The sequence below is a fragment of the Glycine max genome, chromosome 13 (assembly GCF_000004515.6).
Source record: "Glycine max cultivar Williams 82 chromosome 13, Glycine_max_v4.0, whole genome shotgun sequence".
NCBI lineage: Eukaryota > Viridiplantae > Streptophyta > Magnoliopsida > Fabales > Fabaceae > Glycine > Glycine max.
The window spans coordinates 13,881,896-13,893,327 of NC_038249.2; the positions used below are offsets into that span (position 1 = coordinate 13,881,896).

At 35.5% G+C, this 11,432-nt stretch overlaps 1 protein-coding gene across 1 annotated transcript; it reads right to left on the reverse strand.

Annotated features, from left to right (window-relative positions):
• Nucleotides 1-4,491: 4,491 nt before the first annotated feature.
• Nucleotides 4,492-5,353, reverse strand: LOC100808822 (proline-rich protein 4). Its single transcript, XM_006593643.3, has 2 exons — nucleotides 5,194-5,353; nucleotides 4,492-5,084 (listed from the first exon to the last, which is right to left on the reverse strand). The coding sequence occupies exons 1-2, from the start codon at nucleotides 5,351-5,353 to the stop codon at nucleotides 4,492-4,494; spliced, it is 753 nt and encodes a 250-aa protein (XP_006593706.1).
• Between the last annotated feature and the right edge of the window lie 6,079 nt (nucleotides 5,354-11,432).

Sequence of the window (11,432 nt, forward strand, 5' to 3'; positions counted from 1 at the left end):
GATAGAACAGTGGTTAATTTCGAAAACTTTTAGAACAATTGTGACTCTTGGAAGTTATTTTCGAAAATTCCTTACTGGTAATCGATTACATAACTGTTGTAATCGATTACACAGTTACATAACTGTCTGGTAATCGATTACACACAAGTTGTAATCGATTACAGGCTTTAAAATTTAAATTTAAATTTCTGAAGGCTGTTATAAAACGTTTAAAACTTCTGGTAATCGATTACAAGCCTTGTGTAATCGATTACAGGCTTTAAATTTTAAATTCAAAATTTGCAAATTTGTTTCAGAAATGAATTTGGACACTGGTAATCAATTACATCCTCTGGTAATCGATTACCAAAGAGAAAATACCATATATTTGAATTCACAAAAAACTTTTGTAAAATATCCTTTGGGCAAACCTGTGCATCATCAATTAAGGAATGCTTTCTAAGATTCTAGGGATTGAGTTCATCATTTGTCTTGAATTTTTGAGTTCTTGACTTGGATTAAACTTGAGAAGCGCTTATCTTTGGCATCATCAAAACTTCATAGCATATATGCTGGCTACAATCTCCTCCCTTTTAATGATGACAATAATCTGAAATCAAGATAAATGATATACAATTGATAACACGTGCTCACAACCCTTACTCCCCTTTAAGATTAGAATTTATGCCTAAGTTCATAATAAATTCTACCCCTTAAGTTCTCTCCCCCTTTGGCAACATCAAAAAGCCAAAAACGTCTGGAGAAAAGAACTAAAGCAACATCAAAATCAGAGCACAATATAACCATAAACTGATTCAATCCATAAAATAAACCAAGCAAGTCTTAATCATCCAAAACACAGTCTAAAATAACCAAACACAAACCAAAACAGAAAGCTAAATATCCAAGACAATCAGAACAAAAGTACTAAGTAATAAAAGCCAAAATACAAGGCGAAAGAAATAACCATAAAGCCCAAGGAAATAAAATAGAAGAAAGATAACTAAGAGTTGACAGGGGGATTGAAGCAACGCCTGATGAAGCTCATATCATCTTCAAGCCTAGTAATCCGGGTGTCCATGGCATCGAAGCGCTCATCCACAAAAGCTCGAAGGTCGCGGAGCTCTGTGAGTACTTCAGTCAGAAGAGAAGTGGAATCAGTCCTTTGTGGTGGAGGAGATGGGGTACGTTCGTCGGGAATAGGCAATGACAAGTCCTGTTTGCGAACCCACTGACCATCAACATCCTTTCGGTAACCAAAGGAGGTAATCGCACCAACACCAATAGAGAAAGACCTTTTGACCTTGAAAAATGGTTCATCATCCAAAGGAACATTGAAATGATGAAGAAAAAGAGTAGCAAGGTGAGGATAAGACAGAGGTACATTGGCCCGTAATGCCTTATGCATCTGGTACCGAACTAAATGGCCCCAGTCGATCTGACAACCAGTTTGAAAGGCCCACATCATAATCAAATCCTCCTTAGAGGCTTGGGCAAGTTTTGAAGACCGAGGAAGCAAAATACGAACAATGATATAATGCATGATGCGACAATCGAAAGTTAATGACCTAGCAAGTAATTTACCGGTCATGTCAGCCTGATCATTGTAGACCATTCTGCGAGCATCATGACTAGAATAATCAAATTTCCAATCATTAACAAGGGTGCCCTCAAAAGGAACACCTTGACTGGGCAGTTTAGTCAAAGAATAAAATAAGGACCGATCAATAACAATGAGAATATTATGCACCTCAGAGTAAAGAATACCATCCTGAATTTTCAAATTAGTATAGAAAACCTTAACTAATTCAGGAAAGTAGGGCAGTTTCAGAGTCATGAAATCAATCAAAGCAGAATTTTGAAACACTTGGTAACAATCAAATGTTTCTTCTTGTAGAGGCGACGACGGTGCACTTGCGGCGGGCTGCTGCTGGCCCTCCTCTTGCTGCTGTTGTGCCTTCTTAAGCATGCAATATTTCTCTATGAAGGCTCTGCTGATGGGAGGCCGGATAAGCTTGGTGGGAGTGACCGACACTCCATAGAATTGGCAAAGGCCTGTGATCAAAGCAGGAAACCCCAGTGCCCTGTTGGACTTCTCCGAGTCCACTGGGTGTCTAAGCGGTGTGATCCCTGCAAACTGATATATAGCGTCTGAGATCAATTGGGCTACATGGACACTCACCTGGGTCAGGATGGCATAGACCAGCTGGCACTTCGGCAAGGGGAGGTCAAAATTATGGTCTCTGGAGAGGATGTTGTTGAGCAGTAACGTCATCCAAATCTGCATGAGGGTGGTCATGCTAGTGCGCATGATCCGCACCTGTTTTCCTGCCATGCTCTGGGCAAAGTCCTGCCCCGGAACACACAACAGCTAGCTGATGGCCTCTTCGTCGAACCCCAAGGCCTGGCTCCTCCTCTGGCTAAACTCACAATGTTGGCCCTCTTCCAAAACCAATGGATGCCCTAGAAACTAATTAATGGCATCCTCATCAAAAGGGATCCATTGGCCCCTCACCCAGGAGCGCTTGTCTCTGACTCCCTCCTCTGTGGGCCACGCGTTGGCATAGAAATCCATTACTATCTCTGGATCGTACTTAGCCATGGGTGACACAAGCTAAGTCCATTGCCTCCTGGCAATTTCCTCCTGAAATTCAGCGTACTCTTTGTCCCTCAGCTGGACCCACCTCTCCTTGAGGAACGATCAACCCTTAATTGCCTCAAATCGACGTTGTTGTTCCTCACTTTGAAACCTATGTCCATCAAACTCCACATCCACCTGTGGGGCTGCACTAGAACCTTCTCCTTGACGATATTGGAATTCACAGGCGAAGGCAAATCTTCATCGTCCATGCCAGCAAGCAACAATGCACCTTCCGAAAATGCCTTCTTCACAACAAAAGGCCCTTCATAATTCGGGGCCCACTTCCCCCGGTGGTCCTTTTACGCTTGTGATACTTTCTTCAAGACGAGATCCCCTTCGCTGAACTTGCATGGGCGTACCTTCTTGTTGAAAGTGTTCTTTACTTAGCTTTGTTACAATCGTCCATGGCTCATGGCGGTCAACCTCTTACCTTTTATAAGATTCAATTGATCAAAGCGAGTTTGGGCCCATTCCGATTCCTCCAACCCTAACTTGGCTAGAATCCTCAAAGAAGGAATCTCTACTTCAAACGAAAGCACAACCTCCATCCCATACACTAGAGAGAATGGGGTTGCCTCAGTCGATGTGCGTACTGAGGTTCAATAACACGGTCATCTTCTGAACTATTTTTTTGATGTTCTTATTAGCAGCCTCAACTGCCCCATTCATCTTGGGCCTATAAGGTGTAGAATTGTGGTGTTGGATCTTGAAATCCTCACACATTTCCTTCATCATTTTATTGTTCAGATTGGTGGCATTATCAGTGATAATCTTCCTGGGCAACCCATACCGACAGATTATCAGGATGATACTTTTTATAAAACCACACTTCTTTCGTAGGGTTAATTCAAGTCTTTCTGAATGGTCATAGAGAGAAACTATGCTAAGGGATGCACTTGGGTTAATCACTCAAAAGGTGAAACCTTCTGGGAGTAAAGAGCCAGTATGACATAACATGATAGTTAGACATGTGCATTGATAATGGAGACTTGAGAATGACGTGTTACTTGAGGAGTTCTATTAGTACATGGTTGTTGGAAAAATGGGGAATTTCTATATGTCTGTTAACATAGTGATCTTATATTTGTCTTATATGTTGTTTTATTTTAAAATGAGCTTAACCTTGCATTTTTTATTGAACTGTGATTATCGTATCAATTGACATGGGAGTTGTCACTCATGGTTAATGTGGACTTGGCGGTGGACTTTGGGGCGAAACCTAACCCTTCGTCATTTATTTATGTTTTGTCTTAGAGGGAACTAACATAGGGTTTATATATCTTCACGGTTTTTTGTTGTATTTATTCCCTTGATGTGACCCTTGAGTTTTATTTGGAGATTTGTTCATGATGTTTTGATGATGTAGTGCCTTGGGCATACGCACCTATATGTTTTACGACTTGAGGACCTTTTTTGGGTGATGTTTATATGACACACTTGTATTCATGAAAAAAATTATACATATTTTCATTAATTAAACTAGTTCAAGAGTTTTAATCAGAATCATCTATTTTGTCACCCGGCCCCTATTACTAATTACCAATATATATATATATATATATATATATATATATATATATATATATATATATATATATATATCCATCACAATTTTTAGCTTATTAATCAAATGAAATTCCTCTAATAGGTTTAACATTAACTTAAATATCTCAAATTTTCAAAGCACTCCCACATAACTTCATGACATAACTTAATTTTAACTTCACTTTAGGCCATTCTCTTTATTTTTCTCCTATAACTATTTATTGGGAAGCTTATACAAATTGATAGTTTTCCCGGCCTGCAAATATTCTATTTAATCAAGGAGGATGAAATGACTTGGGGAAAATTGGCAGTGGTGGGCATGGTGGCTAGACTGGGGGGAAGAGTGGTGGTGGGCTTAATGGTTGCAATGGATTAGGAACCTGGGGAGGGAGAAATGGGGTTGGAGGGAGAAAAGGATTTGGAGGGAGAAATGGGATTGGGGGTAGGAATGGGATTGGAGGAAACTGGATTGGTGGAAGAAATGGAATTGGAGGTAGAAATGGGATTGGAGGGAAAGGGAAAAAGGTATCCTCAGCTAATTTTTTATCTAATCTAGAAGGGTTTGTATTTGGAGGAAATTCATTTTTTGCATGTGCCTTGGAGTTTGGAACACTTTGTTTATGGTTGCAAAAGTTTGGCTTTTTGGTAGGCTTGAATGAGAACAACCCAGCTGAGAATATGTGTTCTCCTTGCTTCATTGCCTTAAGACTCACTAGAGAAGAGGTAGCAAGTGAGGCCACAGAACAATGTGGCTCACTGCTACTTATCAATTTGAAAGTGCATCCCTTGATTCTCTTTGCATGTTTCCACACTTTGAATGGTAGCTTCACTTTGAATTCACCATGATAATTTGTCTTCACTTCTTTCTTGAAACTTGGTACTGATTTCCCAAATTTGCATTCTACAGCTACTGCGGCACCTGCACATCACAAAATAAAACATAAGTCAAAAAGTTCAAATAACACCTTAAGGGGATATGATGCGATGTGAAACTAAAACATGCAATCAGTAAGCAAAGCAAAATGGACCTGAAATGAAATGGTTTCTCGTAGAGAAATTCTGTTGAAAACATGTGTCACAATAGACACTGCCAACCACAACAGCAGAAAGAAGCTTCTTGTCATGGCTAGCCTCTAAAAGACTAGCATATATGAGACTGAGAAACAGAATTACAAGAAACCAACACATATTCTAATGATTATTGTTTCAACAACTGCGTATGAGTGAGAGTGAAGAAGGCCAAGTGGTGATGGTATAAATAGTGGGTCTGCCATCAACTAGTGTAGGTGAAAAAGAGACATTCAATTGTATTTTCAACTTTTTTCCCCCCTAAAAAAACATAGTTAAAAGTTTAGCATGTTACTATTGACTTTTGATTTAAAATTGGTAAGTTTAACATAGTAATTAATTTATAAATTCCAATGGCATATTTATTGAATTGTATTTTCAACTTTATTTTTTCTTTCTAAAATAGTCTAACATGTTACTATTGAATTTTGTTTCAAAATTGGTAAGTTAAAAATATTAATTAATTTATAGATTTCAATAGCATACATTAATTCTAAAATCATATTTATATTAATGTGATAAATTAATTATTAAAAATAATTATTAATATATTATTTGATATATTAAAATTTATTTTATTTATAAAATATTATATTATATTAATTTTGGAAAAAAGAAAATGATAAGTCTAACATATTAATTAATTAATTGATTAATGTATATCAATAACATATATTAATTATAAAATTATTCTCCTTCAATCCGAAAATATGTGTTATTGTAAATTATTTTACGGATGAATCTATTTAAACTTTAAAAATTAATTTTAAAATAAATATTTTTTTAAAAGGAAATAGAATTTGCTTCTAAAAAAGTAAAAATTGTTTATTTTAAGTAAAAACAGTTTACATAAACATATCAGAAAACAAAAAAAAAACTTCTTATTTTATTTTAAAAAACACTTATTTTTAAAAAATAAACTTAAACAAACTCACCTTACGTACCAATAAATGCTAATAAATAAATAAAAGATAATAGTGATTTTAGAAACTAACCTTAACATTAATATTACATTAAAAAAATTACAGAAACACTTATTAGAGTATTAGAGAAAAAAAATAATTATATTACATTAAGTCAAACTTAGTTGCGACATATTTTTCTTAAATATGACACTTATTTTAAAAAGAGAATATCTTATTAATATAAAATATGATTTTGATATAATATTATAATTTATATATCTTATTAATATAAAATATGATTTTAATATAAGCTATGTATTATATTAGCAGATATTATTTAAATCATTATCAACTTACCTTTTTCAAAATCAAAAAATCCAACTGATTGAGTATAATATATAAATTATTATAAATTCTCTTTTATTTATCTTCAATTCCTAGAGATAAAATAAAATTTACCTTTTAAAAAAGCTTCCACTCTTCAAAATAGTTTAATGTGTCATGTTGACCGTTCTGATTAATATTAATATATTTAATGATGTTAATATAATTCATCATCAATAATAAATATTATTAACGAAAAAACTGACCGTTCTTCTAAATAATACAATGTTGTATGTTGACTATTCATATTAGTATGAAAATTTATTAATACAATATTAATCATATATTTTACATTTTAATAAATATTATTTGTGATTCATTTATATTATTAACTAAATAACTAGTCTTTACCCCAGCCCCTTCGATGAACGGAAGGTTTTATGTTAGACATAGATTATAATTATTATTTAAATTACAATGATTTAATTGGTTTTAAATTTTTTATTTGAAAAACTAGAATTTCTTAACTGAATTATTTTTATGATATAATATTTTTTATTTTTTGTTTTATAATTATTTAGATGAAACAATTTATTATATATAAAAAAATATTATTTTAAATCATATAATAAATGAATGTATAATAACCAATAAATAAATGCATGAAATCAAAAATTTATTAAGTAGACCATTAAAGTTCCTTATCCTTTCACCAATAATAAATGTCTAACTAATTAATATGATTTATTAGAAAATGAGTACTAAAATAACTAAAAATGAATTGTCTAAAGTGTCCTTATTAAAGGAAAAAAAAGACACTAAAATTTTCTTACTTTAAATTATAAATTATAAAAGATATAGAATAATATCTTATAATTAATATATGACTCAAATATGTTTTCAGTTCTTAATAAGCATCTAAATTTTATGTTTGTTCCCTAATAAATATTTTCTTTTCATTAAGTTCCTAATAAAATAATTTCTTTTTGGTCCCTAATAAAAGTGTCAAGAACTAAAAATAAAATTATTATTTTATTAGGAAGCAAATACTATAAAAAAATTATTAGATAGCAAACACAAAATGTTAATATTTATTAGGATCACAAATTAACATATTTTAGCCTTAATATATATTGATAAATAATATTTTTTTTAATGAAGCTAGGTATACAAAGCACTAAGGTAACCCCAAAGATCCCAACTAGGTTAGCCCCTAAAGACCTTCTCATCACACGCTACAACACCAAGTATTATTAATAATAAAAAGGCTTTAATATATTGGTGCTCCCTAATATATATCTGAATATTAATTTATGGCATCATTTTGAAGATGGATATGAATTTGGGGTACCTCATCTCTCACCAGATCTCTCTTACTGCACAACATGATACATCCAGACTTGGATTCCCTACCTTGATCACAGCTCTATACAAGGCTAGAGGAGTCTAATCAGATTCTAGATCCCTGGAGAAATTGAGCCCTGCCATTAACTTGACATATATTAAGAAGAACTGTTGGAATCTTGATGATCCAACAGTGACATTTAGAGGGCCAAGAAAGGCCAGAGGTAAGAGATCAGAGGTCCCCACTACTTCAGCACCACCAGAGACAACAGATTCTTCTTCTTCCACAGCTCCAGTACCTCCCATTCAGACTCAAGCTATTCCTCTTGCATCTACACAGTTACCACTTCTAGCTCCTTTATCTGTAGGACCTTTAGATTTTTCATTTACACCATAAATGCTTCATTCCATGCTCTAGAGCTTACACAGGGGGTAGTCCATTATCATGCAGAGCCTTTAGGGCTTGGGCTTGCCATCCATCATGAGCATGGATGAGTTTGATGCGCATGTGGCCTAGCTAGGAGCCCAGCCTTCACCTTCTGGAAGAGGTGGGGCCTCTGCAGCCCAGGAGCCTAAACCAGAAAAGCCAGCAGCAACAGTAGCAAAAGGGGAGGATGAGCTCACTCCTCATGAGCCCTTCTATTTTGATGCAGGTGTACACATGGCTCAAGAGGAGGAGACTGTCATAGACTAGATTCCAAAGCCATCCCCAGTAGCCATACTTGATGATGCCATACCATCCACACCAGCATCTGAGCTAGAGTAGCCTATCCCTCAGGATTCACCAGCTACTCAGATGTTGGATCTTAATGAGCATGCAAAGAAGCAACCACAGGAGAAGGACATTTAAATTTGTGCATTTTGAACATTTTAGTTTATTTAAGTTATTTTATGATTTATGTTCAGTCATTTAAATTTCAATTTGTATGTTTCAATTCTTTAAATTTCAAGTTATTTAAATTTCAGTACTTTGAGTTGTTTGCTTGTACAAAAAGCGTGTTTGAACAGTGAATTGGTTGAAATTGATATGTAGTGGATTGTTTTGTATGAAATGAGTGTTTGAGAATGATTTGAATGAGCAACTATATGATTTGAGTGGATTGGAATGATTAGATAATTGTTTTGATCAAGCTTGCAGCATGTCATACAATAATTTCGTCCGTGGACCATTATTTGTTGGCATGTGACCTTCGCTTGACCACCTCAAAATGTTTAACACCCATCGTTGTGTAATCCGTAAAGTCTCGCAACATTTCGGAAATCAAAACAAGCATTATTGCGCAATCCGTAAAGATCCGCAACATTCCGAAAGTCAAAAAGAGCATTGTTGCGTAGTCCATAAAGTTTCGCAACATTCCGAAAAGAAAATGGGTGTCGTTACGTAATCCATAAAGTTCCGTAACGTTTCGGAAAGGAAACAATAAAAAACACAAAAGGGGGTGTATTTAGTAAAATAGGGGGTGCAAATAGCAATTATCAAATCTGGGCAGAGGATTCTGGGCATTTTCTTGCTTAAACTGGAAGCAAACTAGCTCGCTTGGGTGAGCCGAGTACGCCTGGGTGAGCTGGGCGGCAACCACCTCCCCCATTTTGTTAAAAAATGGTTTTGGGGCTTTCGGAACTTCCGTAAAATTCCCATAATCCTAAATAAGCATATTTCACTTAATATGGGTGAGAAGGAAGAGAAAAAGAAGAAAGTCAAGTCCTATATGCTTCCGTAGGGCTTCCGTAACTTTTTCGTAAAATACGAAAAAAGGGGGTGAACTAATCGAGATGGGGGTGCAAATAACAATTTTCAAATTTTCAAATTTGGACCTTCCAGAGCATTTTGGAAGCTGGGTTACTTAAGGAGGAAGCAACCCAGCTCGCCTCGCGAGCTAGGCAGCAACCTCCTCCCCCCTTTTCCTATTAATAGGCGAAGGGAGGCTGTTCCAAATGGTCCCTAACCCCCTTGGCTATGCATTTCAGCATTTATGGGTGAAAAAATTGTTTCTGTGAAGAAAATTGAAGGCGAGGTGCTTTCGTAATGCTTCCGAGACATTTCCGTGAGCAAATCCGTGAAGGTTTTCTGTCGTTCTTCACTGTTCTTCATCCGTTCTTCGTTCTTCAACCGGTAAGTTTTCGAATTCGAGACTTTCAATTCATTTCTTGTTTTGTTGGCTTTCATCTTTATTTCGTTCACTTTTAGTTTTCTTTTCTTCCGTTTTTAACGAGCTTTAACCGATCGTTTAGGCCGTTATCTTGCCTAATAAATGATAAAATGAATTTCAACTGATTATTTGCATTGTAATTTCGTTTAATCACTGTTAAAGCAAAATCTAACCAATCGTTCACACTGTAACCACGGTTAAACCAAAAAAGGGCAAAATAATAATAAAATAATCAAAATATCTTGAAAAAATAATAATAAAATAATAAAAATATCTTTAAATAAAATAATCAAAAAATCAATCAGACGTTTTTCTTTGGAAGTTTCCTTGAATAAATTGACTAATAACCAAAGTGAAACTAAGGTTAAAATCAACTCACAAATCAAGCTTTGTCCGCAAAAATCACTAAAAACCGTTTTAAGGTCCAACGCCTTGAATGGTACTCTTTGATTTTATCGGTTAACATGGACCGTTCAAAAGCATAAAATCAACATGTAACTTTATTGCTTTAGCTAGAACTACGTAGGTCTAATTTCCTCATCGTAATTGAGGATACGTAGGAGCAAAAGTCCTGCTTTTGTTGACCACCCCAAGAGATCGTTAATGGTCCAACGCCTTAATGTTTCTCTCCTTTCAAAAACAAGAGATCGTTAATGCTCCAACGCCTTAACGTTTCTCTTCTTTCAAAATCAAAAGATCGTTTAATGGTCCAACGCTTTAAATGACCTTTGTTCGGTTAAAATTGATCTTGCAGAAAAAGATCAAAACAACTTAACCAACGTTTAGTTCTAAAAGAACTACGTAGGTCTGATTTCCTCATCGCAATTGAGAATACGTAGGAGCGAGGGAAACACCCTTGTCGACCACAAAAAAATACAAAAAAAACATAAAAAGCATAAAAACACAAAAAGACATAAAAAAGGGAAAATAAAACATTTTGAAGTCATATTTGCACACTTGATTAAAGGCTGCCGTCCCGTGTGACGGACGCGTGGGGTGCTAATACCTTCCCCGTGTGTAAAAACAACTCCCGAACCTTTCACGATTAAAGTTCGTAGACCACACCTTTTCCGGTTTTTCTGATGTTTTCTTCGAATAAACGTTGGTAGCGATTCCACGCATTTTCCTTTCTTGGAAGACGCACCCGTGAGCCCCACATCGCCCTCCCGTCGAAGGGTAGGTTGCGACAGTTGGCAACTCCATTGGGGACTGTTTTTAGAGAGTTAGGCCTTCTAATCTCGTGCAATATCATGACTTCCTCTTTTGTCGGTTTCCTTTTATTTCTCTTACGTTCTTGTATATAACTCTTTGATGCTTTTAGTGTATTTTTGAAATGTATGAATGAGATAGATATTTATTCATTTGATGCACACGAACACCAACATTATTTGTACACACGATGAGTTGAAAATGGGCCCTATTCCCGGGTCCATGGGAACATAAGGAGTGGAGGTGAATCTGTGGTCATGCTGGGTC

What these genes read in the sequence shown, in the direction of transcription:
- LOC100808822 (XM_006593643.3), bottom strand. Translation starts at nt 5,353, where the DNA reads ATGTGTTGGTTTCTTGTAATTCTGTTTCTCAGTCTCATATATGCTAGT. An exon ending in GAGAAACCATTTCATTTCAG is followed by an intron (nt 5,085 to 5,193) that starts GTCCATTTTGCT and finishes TGTGATGTGCAG; the next exon opens with GTGCCGCAGTAGCTGTAGAA.